The sequence below is a fragment of the Theropithecus gelada genome, chromosome 1 (genome assembly GCF_003255815.1).
Source record: "Theropithecus gelada isolate Dixy chromosome 1, Tgel_1.0, whole genome shotgun sequence".
Lineage (NCBI taxonomy): Eukaryota > Metazoa > Chordata > Mammalia > Primates > Cercopithecidae > Theropithecus > Theropithecus gelada.
The window spans coordinates 20,254,008-20,273,087 of record NC_037668.1 but is presented as its reverse complement, the minus strand read 5'-3'; the positions used below and the strand labels follow the sequence as shown (position 1 = coordinate 20,273,087).

The 19,080-nt window shown below is 52.4% G+C and overlaps 1 protein-coding gene across 5 annotated transcripts in view; it reads left to right on the top strand.

The window, feature by feature from the left end:
* The first annotated feature begins 7,836 nt into the window (after window positions 1-7,836).
* Window positions 7,837-19,080, top strand: part of KCNN3 (potassium calcium-activated channel subfamily N member 3) — a 168,254-nt gene continuing 157,010 nt past the window's right edge. For 3 of the 5 annotated variants that reach the window (XM_025391133.1, XM_025391129.1, XM_025391125.1), the window contains exon 1: window positions 7,837-9,088. In XM_025391133.1, the coding sequence (XP_025246918.1) occupies window positions 8,150-9,088 (939 nt within the window). In that variant the 5' untranslated portion in view covers window positions 7,837-8,149. Of the gene's footprint in view, window positions 9,089-9,785; window positions 10,159-18,211; window positions 18,379-19,080 lie in introns of those variants that run through there. The other 2 variants (XM_025391137.1, XM_025391136.1) reach the window with 2 other exon arrangements.

Genomic DNA, 19,080 nt, shown 5'->3' with positions numbered 1-19,080 from the left:
CTGCCCTGCGGAGCCAAGTCTCCAGTGGGGGTGGGTGTCATCACCTATGCCACTGTGTGGGGCTGGGCAGGACACACACACCCAGGATGGCACGTGATGGCTCTCTCTACCGACTCAGCCCCATGCAGACAGACACTGGACCTACCCAGACTCTGGGGCCGAGGCTTCCATGCTGAGCCCTTGTCAATCTGGGTCTCTACAGGCCCTCCCTTGTACTGGCCAGTGCACGTCGGCAGCACTTCACCGTGTGCAAAGCGTGCGCCTCCACTGGCTCCCTGTGAGCCCAGCAGGCATCTTGGTGACAGAATGTTGGCACCCTGTGCCCATTTCCCATGCCTTCTTTCCAGACACGGTATCAGCACCTTCCATTCGACCTTTGACTCCCTCAAGTAAATAAACCTTCTCATCCGGACTGACTCATCTGATTAGAACAACAAGTTCCCACACCAAAGCCTCAGAGAAGGGGTCAGGAGACACATTTTAAAATGTATCTCAGTTTTCACAAGACAGCTGTGCAGGAGGTGTGAACTATCCCAGTTTCACAGGCTCAGAGGGGCACACCTTGCTCGTCACGGTCCCTGGCAGGAAAATGGCAGCTCAGAATCAGATGGGCCGATTCCCAGCCCAAGACTTCTCTAGTGCCTGGCCTGGCTGCTCCACTGTCTTCTCTTCATGTTAGGGCCAGCCTGGCCTCTGCAGAGTTTTAGAAGCAGAATCATGAACCTTTGTCCAGACAGATCTCCACGGAAGCTGCTCTTTTGAAACCTTTCCCCACTCCTGTTGTTAGAGGCTGTTTCCTGGAGGACCCGGGCAGGAGTGGAGGGCAGGAGGGATACTTTCTCTGGAAAGGATGAGTTCCGTAGCAGAGGCTGAGTGGAGAGGGTGTGACCTCGCAGAGTGCATAGACCTGTGTGGCTCATGGCTTGGACTTTCCCCTCCACTGTGAACAAGAGCAGGCCAGTTAACCTTCTCTGAAACTTGACTCAGTTTCTTCATCTATGGAATGGGGATGCTAACCTTACCCCCTGGCATGTTGGAACCACGAACGCCCAGAGTTGGCCCTCAGTAAATGCTCCAAGTGTAGGGAGTCAGGCCATATGTCCCCTTTACCTTGGCACTCAGATGATGCAAAAGAGCTCCAGTTTTTCTTTAGCAAAGCAGAGTGTGGGGAGGAGCCTGTGTGAAGCTGAAGACTCCCTTGGCACCCGTAGGTGGCTGAGAGTTGTTGGTGCATGGCCTGGGGACAGGTGACATGCTGTAGTCCTACCTCGATCCTCAGATCATGGCTTGTGGGGCCAGGGGTTAGGTGTGCATTCATTATAAGAGGCTTCACCCAGTGTCTAGACATCCAGGGACTCAGAGGAAAGAAGTGTGGACAGAAGGCCTACACTTACCAGTTGGCATTTCTGGTGGCCAGCCGGGCAAGTAAGGGGCAAGTAATGTGTCCTGGTTCAAAGTGCCCAAACTCTCAGTCAGACTAAACTCACTCACCCTCTTATCTGCTTATGTATTCAACACACAATTTCGGTGCAGCGTGAAGTGCAGTGTTTTGTGTGTGTGTGTTTTACAATTTATACCATAAGCTCCTGTCACCAAGGAGCTTATGGTGTCAATTAAAATCAGGGAAATTAGCCAGGCGTGGTGGCGGGCGCCTGTAATCCCAGCTGCCCGGGAGGCTGAGGCACGAGAATCGCTTGAACCTGGGAGACGGAGGTTCCAGTGAGCCAAGATTGAGATCATGTCACTGCACTCCAGCCTGGGCAACAGATTCTCTCTCTCTGTTTCTCTCTCTCTCTCTCTCTCTCTCTCTATATATATATATATATAAAAAAATAAAATCAGGGGAGAGAAGACATGTATATAGACAACACCAGTACAAAGCAAGAGGTGAACAGTGCCCCCAGAGAGATACAATAAAGTGCCAAGGGAATTTGGAAGAGGGAGATAATGTCAAATTGAGGGAGCAGAGGAGGGGAGGTCGGGGAAAGCTCTGGGCAGGGGTGACACTTGTGCTGCTCCCTAAATTCTCACAGGACAGGACACAGAGCAAGAAGTGGGCTGGAAGGGCTTTCCAGGCAGAATGGAAGGCAAAGAGCACAGACAGACCCAGGTTCAAATCCATGCCTAACTGGTGACCTTGAGCAAACTACTGAAACCTTTCTAAACTCTAGTTCGTGGGAGTAAGAGTGGCAACGATGGGGCAATAGAACCTTCCCAACCAGCCTTCCAGGGCTGCCAAGAGTTGCAAATGAAGTATTTTACATAAAAGCAGTTGGAAAACTATAAAGTGCTCTGCAAACACAGGGTTTGTTTTTATTATTAGAGCATTAATTAATCCAGTAATGAAGCACCTAGATAAGAACACAGTAATGCCTTCAACAGCTCATTAGCATGGGCTAATGAGCTGTTCAGCCTAAAGCTGTCCAACCACTCAGAGTCTGATAAAGGGGGTGGTTGATCTTTATGACCCTATCCTTAGGAGGTTAAGGGTATCCGTCCAACACCACTGGCTTTTTTAGAAAACCTGCCATTATCTGTCATTGTGTCTAAACTCCCTCCCTCCATCCATCCATCCATCATCCATCCATCCATCCATCCATCCATCCATCCATCCATCCACTCACCCAACTATCCTCCCATTCATCTGTCTGTTTGTCCATCCATCCGTCCACCCACCTATCCACCCATCCACATGTCCATCTGTCTGTCCATCCATCCATCTATCCATCGGTCTAATAAATCTTTTCTTTTCTTTTTTTTTTTTTTTTGTGATGGAGTCTCGCTGTGTTGCCCAGGCTGGAGGGCAATGGTATGGTCTTGGCTCACTGCAACCTCCGCCTCCTGGGTTCAAGCAATTCTCCTGCCTCAGCCTCCTGAGCAGCTGGGATTACAGGCGCTCGCCACCATGCCTGGCTAATTTTTGTATTTTTTTTTTTTTTTTTTTTAGTAAAGACGAGGTTTCACCATGTTAGCCAGGCTGCTCTTGAACTCCTGACCTTGTGACGTTCCCACCTCGGCCTCCCAAAGTGCTGGGATTACAGGCGTGAGCCACCACATCTGACCAATAAATCTTTAATGAGTAATTCATAGCCAGGCACCCTGATCAGTGCTGGGGATACAGAAAAAATTTAGAGCCCTTTTATGCAGGTCACAGCTTGTGGACAGCCATATGAACCATGAACCACTACTTTTCTTAAACCTATTTTCAGTTAGTCTTACCTTTCAAGGATAACAAGTTCTACAGACAATAGATTATGAAATTTTAAAGCTGAGTGATCTTAGAAATTATCTTTTTTATCTCACTATTTTACTGACGAGGAAATTGTGTTTATGATTTCTTGTGAAAAGTGCTATGACTTTCTCTTACTTGCCTTCAAATGACCTCACCCAGGTTTCAAGTTTAGTCAGTTCGATTAATCTTTACTAAGCATCTGTTGTAAGCAGCTCTTCGGAAGAGCTGCAGTACAGCTGTGAAGAAGACATCATCCCTGCCCTCAGGGAGGTCATGGTCTAGGGGCAAAGGACACATATGGAGATATAGCTGTGTTGCTCTGTAGAGGCCCTGTTAGCATAGGGGACTGAAAATACAGAAGGAGCTCCTGATTTGGGTTTGGGGAGTTCAGGGGAAGCTTCTCAGAAAGAAGACCTTTGAGCCATGTCTTGAAAGGCAAAGAGAAATGTGTTAGATGGAAATCTGGGGGAAGGGCATGCCAGGCAGAGGACATGCAGATGTGAAATAGCATGACTTATGGGAGAGCTACAATAGGTTGGTGATGCTGGGGCTTAAGGAGGAAGGTGGTGAGGAATGAGCCTGGAAAGGAGGGCAGAAACCCAGCTCCAGCACGCTTGATGTGGAGCCAGTATGGCCAAGGCCACCCGTACTTTCCTTGTCTGCTCTCTCTGTCTCTCTGAGGTAAGAAGCTCCTCCACACCCCCCTTTGCAGACTAAAGAGGCCTAATTTGTCAGCCTCTCATCTTAAGGCAGCATAAAGAGTTGCTCCCCATTCTTTAATGTGTGGCTTACGTCCCACCACCTCCAGGAAGCCACCCTTGACAACCCTCTGCCTTCAATGAACTCTACTGTCTCGACCACACTTTGGGATCTTCATTGCTGTTTTTCGTCACCCCATGTGAGTGTAACTTGTCTCTACAGTGAGACTTTAAGTTCCTGAGGGTTGGGTACGTGAGTCACATGGTAATGTTTAATAAATACCAGTAAGAATGAATCCTTTAAATTTGGGTTTCAGGACATATGGCGAGTGTTTGAGCTTTGAGGTTGGACAAGCCTGGGTTTGATTCCAGTTTTATGACTGGTTACTAATTAGTAACTCTGGGCAAGTTTTAAAATCTGTTTAATGCCTCAGTTTTTTCATCTATAAAATGGGTGATGGCCTCAACTCACAGGCTGCTGTGAAGACACGGTTGTAGCTGGGGGCCAAGGGAAGCATTGAGGGCTTTTCAACAGTGGGGCTTTGAACAGGCAGCAACAGCGGGAAGACGCCTGAGTGCGGTGCAAGAGGAGGGCAGTGTGGAAAACCTGACATGATCAGGCCCTGTGATTGAGAGCTCCCAGCTTATTCACTAACCTGTTGGTGCTTGACAGTTACAAAGTACTTGGCCGGTGCTCTCACTGGAACTAAGGAAATTGAAGGCCTGAGAAGATAAGCAATTGGTCACATAGTGGGCAAGTGGCAAAGCTTGTGCTGGTGAGAAGTAAGGCAGAGGGTGGAGTGCACAACCTATATATAAGGATATAGGAAGCAGTAATGTGCCAATAAATGTTGAACAGCTAGGAAAAGGTGTAGCAAGCGGCTTCCAGGAAAACATAAGCTCTAATTTACAGTGTTAGCCGATTTCTGTGGTGTAAATACTCTGATCGTGACTGATTTCAAGCTGCTAATGTGACGTCACTGTGGAGTTAGGAAGAGATGTATATGGATGATCAGAAGGTCATCTTGCCTGTGGTCACACAGCCATCCCTGTGGCAGAGAAGGGGTCCAGCCTGGGCAGTCTGACACTTGAGCCCAAGCTTTAAACATGACTGTCTTCCTCCTTCTCCTCCTGTTCATGACAGGATAGCCGTAACAAGGGGCATGAGCTGGCTCAGTGGCATCAGCTGTCAAGTTGCAGCCCATTTCCAGATAACCACTGATCTTTGGTGCTGGCATAGTTAGGGCTCTACCCAAGCTATCTCTCATCCTCATCCATGATGGCAGGACATGTTCTGATAGGTCCCATTTGGATCCCACTGGCACCGCCAGGAGAACTGGAGGCAAGAGTCTGGCCAGAAAGGTTAGCTGAGGCAGAAGGCAGCTTATGGGGGTGGAGTGAGTACAGAAATACCCAGGCCTGGAGTCTGTTCTCCAAAATTGATTTTTCACAGCCCAGAAACTGTATCCAGCACTAAAAAACCAACAAGAACAGCACATTTTTGCTACTAACAACATATTCATGATAATTTATTAGAAGATAATTAAATCTAAGTATGCGATCTGGAGCCTTGAACCAAGCAGGTGGCTCTGTTTGGGGATGGAGGAGTGGGAGGGAAATCAGGAATACAGAAGGGAAGGGCAGGGAAGGCAGAGGATGCTGAAGGGGTTGGGGGTAGGTGCTAGAGGGCCTGGTCATGGGAAAATGCATGAGACCCCAGGCTTGCATCTGAGGCCTGGTGCTGTGACTTCTAGTGTGTGTGTGTGTGTGTGTGTGTGTGTGTGTGTGTAGTGGCAGGGGTAGGGGGAATGACTATGACTATGTCATTGATAATAATAAGAATCAAGATTATTATTTTATATTTTATTTTTTTTTAGAGACAGGGTAATGCTCTGCCACCTGGGCTGAAATGTGGTGGCACTATCACAGCTCACTGCAGCCTCAAACTCTTGGGCTCAAGCAGTCCTCCTCCCTCAGCCTCCTGGGTAGCTGGACTACAGGCAATCGCCACCATGTCCAGCTAATTTAAAAAATTTTGTAGTGTCTGGGTTTTGCTATGTTGTCCAGGCTGGTCTTGAACTCCTGGCTTCAATCAATCCTCATGCCTTGGGCTCCCAAAGTGCTGGGATTATAAGCATGAGCCACCACGCCTGACCAGAATCAAGATTATTGTGCAAGAGCAATTGTCAGGTATCTGGGGTTGTGGCTTGTATTACAAGTAATATTTAGCTCTCAATCTCAGGGTTAATGGGGGATTGAAGAGGTGAGAACTGATATACAGAGGGGACTCTGGGCTCATTTGGGGGGAGCTCTGTCCCTCCCTGACCTGGACACTTGCTGCTTACCAGTCAGGAGAGCTGCTTTAGAAGTTTCCTATGTGTATATGTGTGCATGTGTGTGTGCATGGGCTAGTGTGTGCACACAACCATGTACACACGTGCATGTGCGTCCACTTGCCTACATGTTTTCTGAGTGTGTGTCTGTGTATGTGTGCATGGATCTCCTACCCTTTCCTCTTCCCATCTAGGGAGGGAGCTGCACAGAGGCCAAAGGGTGATGGGGAATCAAGAGCCAGAGAGGAAGAGGCCTGCCTTTTAAAACCCCAGGTGTGCTGGGGAATTCCCTCTTGGTGACTTCTTTTCTGATTCCTAATGCTGCTGTGGTTAGAAATGAAAATGAATTCAGCTCTGGTCCCATCCTTTGGAACCCCCTCTGCACACAGTGGGAGCTTAATAAATACTTGATGACGATGCTGAACCTGGGAAGCCAGCAGCTGTTCCTAGCTCTGACTCTCAGAGCCCCATGGGACAAATCAGGCAGGGAACGACCATGGGGGCATCTTCAGTCTTCCTGCCAGATCGCCCTGTGACTCCACGCCCAGCTGTTAGGGAAAGGGCTGGAGCCATGGTCCGCTTCACACACCCTGCTTTGGAGAGGCCATTTCTTCCTCAGCAGCTTCTCTGGTTTTTCCCCTATCCAACATTTGAACAATATTTATTGAACAACCACTTTGTACTGAGTATCATAGTGGAAATGCATCCTGGGAGACAGTATAGGATCTGTAGGGTCAGACTGACTAAGTTCAAATCCCAGCACCTTTAATTACAAGCGGGGTGACATCTGACAAGTTATGTATCTATGTTTGAGTGTTTGAGTGTTTTTTCCCCTTTCCTTTCTCTCCTTCTTCTCCTCCTCCTCCTCCTTCTTCTTCTTCCAATTTTCATCTGTAAAAGGAGAGTGATGACATCATTTTCGTGGGGTTGATGTGAGGGTTGGAAATAACAGAGAGGTGCCTGAACACGCCGCGTAGGCACTCAATCAATGGTAGGTGAGTTTATCCACCCAGTGTTAGGAGGCGTGGATCCCCCCTGCTTCTGTGACCTTGACGTTGTTACTCAACATCTCTAAGCATGAGGCTTTGTAAATGAGACCATACTGCCCACCTCCTTGGGTGTTTGAAGAATGTATCCGGATAATATATGTGAAACAACCTATCGTAAACCCTGGTGGTTAATAAATGTTTGCCTTCCCCTCCGTCTGCCCCCTCATCAGGGTGCACACCTCCCTTCCTTCGGAGGCCTTCTGTCCCTCCTCCCCACCGCCCAGCGTGAGCGAACATCCCTTATCGCCGTGGGCTTGCGGGTTGTGGCCATACCTGTCAGAGGAAAGGGGACAGTGGCTCAGCTCCGGGGTCGGGGAGCAAAAACTACAGTTCCCAGCCCTCGCTGCGCAGCCACTGGGGCCGGAGACGAGGACGCCAGGCCCCTCCTCTGGGGAGGAGCCTATGCGGGGGGCGGAGCTAGGAGGAGGTTGGAGAGTTAAGCCAAGCCAATGAGACCAGCTGCTAATAAGTGGGCTTGGCTTACAATGTAACAGTGGCAGGAGGAGGCGAGCGAAGCTATTGAGCCAGCGAGGAGTGAAGCTGATCCTGGCCTCACACGCTCCTAGAGGACCACCTCCTGGGAGAGTTCTTTCACCCCCTCTTCTTTCTCCAAGCTCCCCTCCTGCTCTCCCTCCCTGCCCAATACAATGCATTCTTGAGTGGCAGCGTCTGGACTCCAGGCAGCCCCAGAGAACCGAAGCAAGCCAAAGAGAGAGGACTGGAGCCAAGACACTGGTGGGGGAGATTGGATGCCTGGCTTTCTTTGAGGACATCTTTGGAGCGAGGGTGGCTTTGGGGTGGGGGCTTGTGCTGCAGGGAATACAGCCAGGCCCCAAGATGGACACTTCTGGGCACTTCCATGACTCTGGGGTTGGGGACCTGGATGAAGACCCCAAGTGCCCCTGTCCATCCTCTGGGGATGAGCAGCAGCAGCAGCAGCAGCAGCAACAGCAGCAGCAGCAGCCACCACCGCCAGCGCCACCAGCAGCCCCCCAGCAGCCCCTGGGACCCTCGCTGCAGCCTCAGCCTCCGCAGCTTCAGCAGCAGCAGCAGCAGCAGCAGCAGCAGCAGCAGCAGCAGCAGCCACCGCATCCCCTGTCTCAGCTCGCCCAACTCCAGAGCCAGCCCGTCCACCCTGGCCTGCTGCACTCCTCTCCCACCGCTTTCAGGCCCCCCCCTTCGTCCAACTCCACCGCCATCCTCCACCCTTCCTCCAGGCAAGGCAGCCAGCTCAATCTCAATGACCACTTGCTTGGCCACTCTCCAAGTTCCACAGCTACAAGTGGGCCTGGCGGAGGCAGCCGGCACCGGCAGGCCAGCCCCCTGGTGCACCGGCGGGACAGCAACCCCTTCACGGAGATCGCCATGAGCTCCTGCAAGTATAGCGGTGGGGTCATGAAGCCCCTCAGCCGCCTCAGCGCCTCCCGGAGGAACCTCATCGAGGCCGAGACTGAGGGCCAACCCCTCCAGCTTTTCAGTCCTAGCAACCCCCCGGAGATCGTCATCTCCTCCCGGGAGGACAACCATGCCCACCAGACCCTGCTCCATCACCCTAATGCCACCCACAACCACCAGCATGCCGGCACCACCGCCAGCAGCACCACCTTCCCCAAAGCCAACAAGCGGAAAAACCAAAACATTGGCTATAAGCTGGGACACAGGAGGGCCCTGTTTGAAAAGAGAAAGCGACTGAGTGACTATGCTCTGATTTTTGGGATGTTTGGAATTGTTGTTATGGTGATAGAGACCGAGCTCTCTTGGGGTTTGTACTCAAAGGTAGGGGCTGTGGTTTCTCTTTATACCTTGAACAAAAGGAATATGTAGGTAGCAAGAGAGGGATTGAGAGAGGGGGATTGAAAGAGAGAGATTGAGAGAGAGAGAGAGAGAGAGATTGAGAGAGATTGGGAGGGAGACTGGGAGAGAGAGGTGGTGGTGGTGGTGAGAGGCGCTTGCTCAGTTATATTGAACACTCTAACTTCCCGTGGTTTTCCTTCTTGATCCCGGGAGAATTCATTCCTTGCTTCCTTTGGGGGGTAGGGGACATCCCCACACACTGTGTCTAATTTGCAGACTTTCTGTTAGGGAGGATTAAATAATCCCTTCTGAGAAATCCCTTTTCCTCCTGGCTCACTGGTACTAAAGCATAACCCAGCAGCTTAACGCACCAATTAATTACACTCCGCCTTGATGTGTTTGCCAGTTCCTGCGACTTCCCCTTCTTTCCTCCCCTCCCTGCTCCACTCCATTTTCCTGAGGATAAAAAAGAAATAAATGTCTGGGTGGGGGTGGGGATTCCATACCATTGCCCAAGTCCCTTCTCTCCCTGTCTTCTTCCTCTCTTCCCAAGTTTCTATTTCCCTCCTCTTCTCAGAAACACTCAGGCAAAACAGAAAACCATTCATGACCTGTGTCTCCTGAGGGCATGGGGTAAAAATATAGGTGGAGGAAATCAGTGGTCCTTTCCCTCAGGAGAGAGGACTCAGAATAAACCTGCTGCTGCTTTGTAAACATCTCCTGATAAAATGGCTACAGGTGTTACCTGGGCAGAGCAGCTGGGCGCCGCCTTGGCATCAGCTGGGGGAGCACCTCTCCTTGGGATGGGATGACAGGGCTTGCCAGGCGGTCCCCGCGAGCCCGCGCCCCAGCTCAGCCCCAGTTCTCCCCTCCCACCTCAACTCCTTCTCCTTGGGATAAATAAAGATGAGTGTGTGTGTGAGTGCGCGCCCGGATGGAGAACAGCAGGCACTGGCTTTAGGGGGGAGCTGGCCCCACTGCTCCAGCCTCTCAGTCCAGCCCCAAGACAGAGGAGGGGGTTTCCCTCCCAGAGGGAATGGAGATGGAGGAAGGTGGGTTTCTGCCGATGCTCTGCTTGCCGGGGAGCTCTCCTGCTGTGGGCTGGAAGGCTTGGAGACCTGGGAATCAGTGGACAAGTGGCTCCACGATACCCCCACCCCCAATTTGTTGGTGTGTGTGTGTATATGTGTGTAATGTGTGTACGTATGCATGCGCCTGCTTGTTGCTTGGATTTTTCTATTTATTTGTCATTTGGGGCAGGGGGTGGCTGGCCGGGGTGGCCAGCGCGTAGCTGGGAGGGGTTCAGCTGTTGGAGGTTTCAAATAGAGCTTGTTTCAGGCAGGGCACAGCTGCTGCGAGACTGTCACATTCCTTATTGAAATCCAGCCGCAAAAACCTAGGAGGTGCTGATCGGATTTCCCCCATTCCCAGCATCTCGCTTTAACCGGGGATGGGCAGACTTTCCCGCCCTGGAAACGGGTGGGGCAGACCTGTCAGACGACCTGAATAGCCAGGACCAAGACTTCCAGGCAGAGGGTCCTCCAGCAACCCGGTTGCTGTCAGTGGGCTGCCCCAGCGGAGGGCAGCACCTGGAAGCCGCCTTAGTCAAAATAGCTCAAGGATGAGCGTCTCAGCGAGCAGAAGCGAGTGGGGTTTCCCCTGGAATCGCAGCTCACTTAGTCATTCCCTGTAATGAGCCTTTGCGTCTGCGGGTCCTTCTGCTCGCTGCCTTCTCAGAACTGCCTTTCCTGCTGGGCGCTCCAGGAGATGGGGCCGGCAGCCTCGCCAGGGCTGGCAGCTGCCCTGGTCACAGTCCTGGCTCTCTCCAGTCCTCCCTTGGAGATCAGGGGCCCTTGCTGGGGAAAACTGATGAAGGCCCCAATGCAAGGGGGGTGTGGGGAAGGGGCAACCCCAGCATCTTCTCTTTCAGTGACACCGTGGTCAGAGTTCTTAAGGAAATGGCTCTTCCCAGAGGCAGTGGCTGTGCACAGGATCTATGCACATTTGTCTTAATGTGACGGGAGGGTCACCACTCTTCAGGATCGGGCCCTCCTCCCTGCCTGAGGCAGGTGCCAACCCTGAGGGGGAACTCAGGGAAAGGGGCTTTCCCAGAGATGCGGAAGGCAGATTTTAGGTGAATGAAGGGGGAGGCCACCTGAGGTGCCTGGCTTCCCCCATTTCTGAATCACGGACCCTCCTAGCAGCAGTGGCGTGCACCGAGGGGACAGCAGCTGAGAGGTCCTTCTTGCCTCAGTTGCCACTTCCTGTGTGCCTTGGAGCTGCTCCTGAGATAAGCAGAGTTCATTGAACTTGCTCACCCACTCACCCATCCCTGCACTGGCCATCCAGGTTTTGAGTCATTTATGGAACAAGTATTTTCTGGGTGTCTCCTGTGTACCAGGCCCTGTAGACACCCTCTCTCCTGGTGGCAAATGGGATGATTTCAAGGAACTGGGCCAGAGTTGGAATCCCAGCTCTGCCACTACTATTTGTGTGATCTTGGATAAGTCATGGAGCTTTAGCGAGCCTGTTTCCCCAGCTGTCGAGGAGGGAGAACTAAATTAGAGACATGTAAGGCACGTATCTGCCTGCTCAACAAATGGGACCTATGGTGATTGTTATTGATGATGACAATGATGAGAGGAAAGGAGATGTCTTTTTCCTGTTATCTAATTCTGGCTATAAAATGAGTTGGGGCCTTAACAGATTGGGATCTAAGACTTGTCAATGGAGTGAGAAGTTGTATCTGGGAGGGAAGAAGTTCTGAGAAGGGACTGGGTCTGACTAGAGACCACCTTTAAACATGGTCTGTTCTTGGGGGGAGATGAATATCTGTGTCCCAGTTTCATGGAGGAACTGGTCTCTTCTCCTCCATAGTCTGGGTAAGATGAGGAGTCACAGCCCAGGAGAGCTCAGGGATATTCAGTGGATCCTGGGGAGGGATGGGTGACAGTCTTTTGCTGGAGAGTTTTGTGTGCCTGCTTGGCCCTGCTGACGAGTCTGGGGGCAGGCGGATGGATGAGGCAGCCTCAGGGGTACCAGGCAGATTAGGTAATTCTGCCCTGCCAATGGCAGCTCCCACTCAAAGGCTCTTGGGAGGGGATTTTTCCCCAAGTGATTGAGCTGCTGCTTTCTGAAGTTCTCTGCCTTTTTTCCCGTGGGGTTGTGGCCTTGCTGTTTACCTATGTTTGGTGGGTGCCTGTTGCTGGGGGAGCAACTTATCATGCAGGCCTGGGTCTCTTGAAAAGGAGGGTGGCATGTGCCCCGAGCATGTTCAGTTAATGCAAATGGGAGCCAGTGTGAGGGGGTTGAGCAACCGGGACAGAACATCCCCAGCTCCCGCCTCACAGGCCTGTAGGTGCTGATGTTGGAAGGAAGCTCTGCTAGGAGGCATCAGCATGGAGCAGGGAGGTGGGGCTTGATTCCTGGGTGAGCTCAGATAAGAGGGGAGCTTCTCATTATTATGCCTGGGACATGAGATCAAATGGCAGAGAGATGCCTGAGATGGCCCCAATAGGCTCCTAAAGGTACCAGGTGACCCTTGAACCAAATGAGGAGTCCCTTTTTTTTTTTTAATAGGCAGGTTTACTCTCTGAAGGCTTAGACATTGTGACGAGGCCTGGTCTAGAGATTCTGTTGAGAGTCTTAGTCACGCCATCTCTACCTATCAGTGCCACCCAGATAGAGCAGCAAGGACCTGTGAAGTCCTTCTTGGTGTTCTTTATTTTCTTTTAGAGCTGGTTTGGGACACACCCACTCCATTGCATTAAATTACCTCTATGCTCTCTTCCCTGGGTTCAGAAAGAATTAGGGAGGGGAAAGGCCTGGCTGCCCTCCCCTTTCCCCAGGCTGTGACTTCACCACCCTGGCTCTGACATCATGTTGGTGGCTGAGCTGGTACCTCTGTGTGGCTGGCAAGGCACCCATGGGCCTCATTTCTCAGGACCTCAGGCGTTGGACTGCGGGATCTTCTCAGGGAGGCTGGAGGGTGCTGGTGCGGCAGCGCGGCTCTTCTTTCCCACCAGTCTGTACAACTTCCAGCCACTTCCCCATGCCTGGCCTCGAAACTAGTCTGCATCTCTCCTCCAGTCCTCTGCCCGCTCCCCCACCATGGCCCCGTCTCGCCTGCCCCACCGACGTCCTGCCCCTCTGCTCCTCTCTGCTGCCCCTGCCTGGTCTCGTTGCTGGGGTAACCCAGGTGGCAGAGAGGAGCTGGTGTGAAGGTGCTTATCTGGGTTGCCCTGTCTGCTCCCATGGTGGCTTCTTTTCCCACCTCTAGTTACTCTTTCTTCAGACAACCTCATAGGAGGCCACCCTGGTGGCACAGGCTTCTCCGCATGTCCAGGGGAGCCTGGTCCTCTGGCCGTTCACTCTTTAAAGAGAATGGCCAAGGCTATTCTCTTAGGCCAAGGCCAACTTGTCTGTCTCTTTGCAGACCTCAAAGAGGTCCGGGAGTCCATCCCCAGCCTCCAGACCAAATGGCTGAGTAGTATCACTGGTTCCAGTTCTGATCCTCTGCTCTCCCTGGTCACAGAAGCCCTGTCTGCAGAAGGGCAGAGCAGCAGCCCAGACATGGCTGGCCAAGTGGCTCTGCACCTTCTCTTTGGACCCAGGTACTGTTTTGGGATAGGTTGTTGGCTGTCACAGTGTCCTGGTATTTTTGAGAAGATGCCTCTGGGTACTGGTGCCTGCGTTTCAGGCCATGGTGGAAAAGTAGGAGTAGGATAGATCCTTTCCAGCCCTTTCCATGGACCCTCCCTGTGGGGTGACCTGCAGGACCAGGATGCAGAAGGCAGGAGACTGGTTGAGAGCCTGTGAGCCCGCTGCTGAGGGCCCTAGGCACACATTTTGTCTTCACAGGTCACACTGAGTGTGTCGGCCCACAGGAGGGCGAGCGTGAAAATGGCCTCTGACAGCGTGAAAATGGCCTTCTCTGCCGCCCGCCCCAGGGTGGTGGTGACTTTATTTATAATCTTTGTGGACAGTCTGTAAATGAGTCAAACATTTGTAACCCACAGGGGGACAGCTAACTTTTTATATATGCTTCTCCTTTGCGTGTCATCACACTATTTATAACTGCCCTGGGGAAAGACTTCATCACACATCCGGACTTCCCTTCCCCACAGGCGGCGTTACCCGGGTGCTCGGCCAGGGGCATTCTGACTGGGGCATTTATCTCCTGCATAGCCTAACTAGAAAGCCATCTGATGGCCTCGCATTTCTCTTATTGCGCTTTCAGGAAGAGGGATTTGTAAGGCCATGGCCAAAAGATCTGCTTTAAAAAATGTAAGGTACAGAAAATCAAAATGAAAAGAAATTTGAGTAACCTCTGTAGAGAATCCGGGGCCTGGATGGAAATGTAAGATCAGAATAGAGTGCTTCAGTTCTGTTGCAGTTATTTGTGAAGCACATTTGGGGGAGAAAATGAGTGTGTGCGGGGGTTGTGAGGGGCGGCTATATATTGATGAAATACCACTTTACTCAGCTCAGTGACAGGGAGACCAGCACGTTCATTCGTAGTTCTTTTTCTTCTCTTTCTTTCAAAACCCCAAAGGGAGAGCAAGAAAGCAAGCCACCTATTCCTCTTTAAATAATGAGGGTGGGGAATTCTGAGACTGTGCTGTTCCCAGGAGCTGTGGGGAGGAAAATTCTAGTGCTTTTTCTTCAGGTGAGGAAAGTCCGGAGGAGGCGAATGGGTTTTTAAGTGTCCCCTCCCCCGACCCTGTCATTCCACCCCCAGGTGCTCAGCTGGGATCTGAGGGAAAGGAGGGGAGGAGCGGCTGGGGGCAGGGACCACGCTACTTTCTGGTCGCCCAGCACTTCAGCTGGGCTGGCCGGGATGTTGCTGAGTGACAGGAGAGGGGAAGGCAAGGACCATTTGCTGAGCGCTGGGCTGGCTTTGCATTACACCCGGGAGTACGAGGAGCAGGTCGTGCTCACCGCCCCCTGTGTAGATAAAGTCACCGGGCCACGCTGACACGCTGGTGGTGGTGGCGCTGAGATAAGCACCCAGGCCCGTTTAGCTCCCGAGGTCATGTCCTTTCCCGTGCCTGCTGCTGCTGGTTAGATTGCCCATATCCTTAAAACAGACAAATTGAGTTTATGGCCCTGAGACCTGTGATGCAAAATGTTGGGACAGGAGGAACTTTACCACGAGCTGGGCAGGAAGGGCTCGATGGAGGGCAGGAGATGCCAGCGCAGGACCTGGAGAAGACAGTGCTGGAGGGGTGACAAGGGCAAGTGTGGGCCCCCGGGGTAGCCTAGGATCAGGGTGAGATTGTGGACTGGCCCAAGGTCAGTTCTTGATGCCTCCTCTCTGGAGTCTGGTGCTGCTGCCCTCAGGGTGATACCGGGCAGGCTGTGAGGGGGGTAGGTGTGGGGATTACAGGGAAAATGAAAGCCCATCCTGCAAAAGCTCCTGCCACAGCCCCTAGCACTCCCACCCTCCACCCCTGGAGGGCCAGCAGGACCCCTAGACCTGACTGGACATGTCCATACACAGCTCTCTCACTCCTCACCTCTGCTTTGCTCTTCTTTTAGGCTGCCTTTTTCCTCCAGCACTGGCTGTGTGGCTGTTTATCAGGGGACAGTCACATGAGCTCAGCATCTTACATCTTACAAGGCATTTTCATCCCTGGGTCCTTCATGACCCTCACGATGGCTGGCCCAGGGCTCATGATGACCAACTATCTCAGGGATGAGAAAACTCGGCTGCACAGGGGTCCCAGGGTTCAGTGACTCGCTCCAGGTGCCCATCTCAGGAGAGATGGTTCTAGAATGAGAGCTCAGGTCTCAGTGCACCTCTGGTTTCCTTATTCCAAATCCCACCACAAACTTCTGCTGGGGATTTGAGTGAGGGACCTTGAAGGGTTTCTCCATTCCTGGTTCTAGAAGTTTCTTCTTCATTCTTGAGTCCCATTTTCCTGCGTCCCTGTCTGTGCCTCATGCCTCTGTTGAGCTCTGTCGTGGGCACTGAGTGCTGGGAAAAGGCCTGTCTCTGCTTTGAGCCCCTCAGGAGGTGCTTCTGCCTCTTGCTTCCAGCTTGTTGTGTGATCTTTTGTCAAGTCCCTTCTCCTCTTTGGGTCTCGTTTCTCTGGCCTTAAAGCAGGAGCTGAACTCCCTTCCTGTGCTGAGGCTTTGCAATCCGATTCCAGATCATGTTTCATCACAAGGATGAGCAGCCACAGTCCCGAGAGTCCTGTTCTCAGGGGTGTCAGGCAGCACCCAGATGGCATCCATCCCAGGCGGGCGGTGGTTTATGGTGTTGGTGCTTGGGAGGACTGAGGAAGGAGACAGTGACTCAGACTGAGGATGCTGGGTGGATTCCCTGTAAGGGGTTGGGGGGTCCCTGAAAGACTAGACAAGCCAGGATGGGAGGGGCCCGGGCAGGGGCTCAATTCTGAGTGTGAGAAGTCCGGGGAGAGGGGGCCGAGTGTGTAAGGAACAGAGCGGGCATGAGGACGGCTTCGGGTTGCTGCCGTGTGGTGCGCACAGGGGCATGTAGGGAGGACAGAAGAGACTGTCTCGTCAGGAGAGGCTTTGGGCAGCAGTGAACACAGGCCCAGGGCGAGGGCACAGTGATGGATGGGATATTTGGTAGCATCGGTAACTGCCAGGGCTGCAGAGTTCCGCACGCTCAGGCCCTGAAGACTTGATATCCTTTCTCAGAGGTGGCCAGGCCTGGTAGTTAAGTTCTTGGAGCCGGGCACGGTGGCTCATGCCTGTAATCCCAGCACTTTGGGAGGCCAAGGCAGGTGAATCACCTGAGGTCAGAAGCTCGAGACCAGCCTGGCCAACATGGCAAAATCCCATCTCTACTAAAAATACGAAAATTAGCCTGACGTGGTGGCACACACCTGTAATCCCAGTTACTCAGGAGGCTGAGGCTGGAGAATCACTTGAACCTGGGAGGCGGAGGTTGCAGTAAGCTGAGATCACACCACTGCACTCCAGCCTGGGCGACCGAGCGATACTCTGTCTCAAAAAAAAAAAAAAAGACTTGGGTGGCACACCAGTGATGTGTCCTCTGGGAACTTACTGAACCCAAAGCGTATTTCCTCAATGTTAAGAGGGAATCACAACTACTGGCTATAGCAAAGCAGCCAGCACAGAGCCAGCCACACACTGGGTCTCAGCAGCTGGCAACTGTTGCCTTTATCAGAGTGGTGGTTAGAAGATGCCACCTGGAGCATCAAGACTGGAGGGGCATGTGCGCCCACATCACCCCTCCACTGTCTGTAGGTGGCCATAGACGAGCTGGTGTCCCTGCCTGGAGAGCATGTGTGGAACATGCCCCTTTTCTCATGAGGTCAAATGGCCTCCCATCCATGACCAGCTCCCCAGGCATGTTTCTGGATAGATCTTGCTGGGTGAATCTGTGAGTAGAAAGGAAGTGGGCTGTTCCCTGGAGGGTGGGGCTGTAGTGGTGGCCTAGGCTGGACTTCTGGAGCCTTCTTACCCCATGGGGCCCAGTTATTCTACACTCAGTCAGCAATTTGTGGTCTGGGCAGAGCTAACCGGGTGTGGACATGCAAATCGGACAGGTGGAGAGAGAACAAAAATAAACCCGTGGGGCCAGGCCAGAGGCTGAGAGGCCTGGAGGAAGGTCAGGGGGACACACGATGACCAGGCAGAAAAAGTCTGAGAGAGCAGGGCCCCGGGAAGAGCTGAACCGGGAAGCTGGCCTGTGACAGAAGCAGGGAAGAAAAGCATTGCTACAGCTCGCCTGATACGTCACCAAGAGAACACAATTTCCCCTTCAAGACTTGAGTCAGGGTGCTTCCTAGAATTCCAAAGGTCCTTTCTGCCCCTTCACCCTGCTTGGAGCACCAGGGCTGCGGCAGTGGGTGACGTTCCCAGCCAGGTGCCAGGGGGCAGGCAGCAAGAGCAGCTGGGCAGGGGAAGGACGTGCCTAGGGCTTGCCCTTCGTGGAAGCCATATTTTTTTCGCAAGCCCTGGTGGCAGGGTAACCAGAGTTGTATTCTGAGCAGAGCCTTGATGATACTAAATGAACAGCATGCAAATGATGTGTGAAATAATATGCAAATTGGCATCTGTTATTTTTGAGTCAGCTTGTTGGGCATTTTTCTTACAGGACAGGAGTGATGCTCAGTGTCAAATGAACAGGAAAGTCAGCTTAAAGGACACTCCTTGCAGGGGCTGAGCTGGCACCTACTCCTTAGAGCTTGCTCATACCAGGCCTGCCAGGCAACATCTATAAAGACGGTTGTTTGGTGTTTTGCTTCAGGTTATAGATGGAGAGACCTATAAAGGTGGGTGCCCTGCCCAGGGTTACCCAGTATGTAGGGAGGAGGAAGCAGATGACCTGTTGCCTGGCCTGAGCCATCGAACCTTGCTGACCTGTCAGTGGCTTTGAACTGAGGGGGCCCTGCAGGGAGGCAGGGACAGGCTGCCTTTGCTCATTCTGGCCCATCTGCCACTGTTGGTTTTCCTTAAGCTCTGTGCCTCAAACTCTCTGAGCCTCATTGTCCCTGTTTGTAATGGATGTGTGGAGACTGACATCCACTAGCCTGGGGAGGATGACACTTGCTAATGGTTGGTCAAGTGGCCAGCCCAGCAGTGGGCGCTCCTGGGCTGCCAGCAAATGGTGGCTCCTCCTAGCCCCTTTGCCTGAGTTGGCACCTGCTTGTCTCCTCACAAGCTTCCACTAGCAGGGAGTTTTGCAGAGCAAAACCCCTTTTGAGATTTCTGATTTTAACAAATTGGAGTTTAGCTATTTTCTTTCTTTTCTGTCTTCCAGTGGGTAAGATGTTGGCCCCCAAAAAGCTCCCATACATGGGAATGCCTGGAGCGGCCGGCATGGGTGATGTTACCTTCTCCCAGGGTGAGGGCTTGGGGTAGGCATGTTGCTCAGGGCTGAGCCACTGCCTTTGGAGGAGTTCAGAGCTGGATGGCATTGGTGGAGGATGCAGGGGAGGCCTCCTCAGGGAGGCACCATACCTGCCCTGGATGGC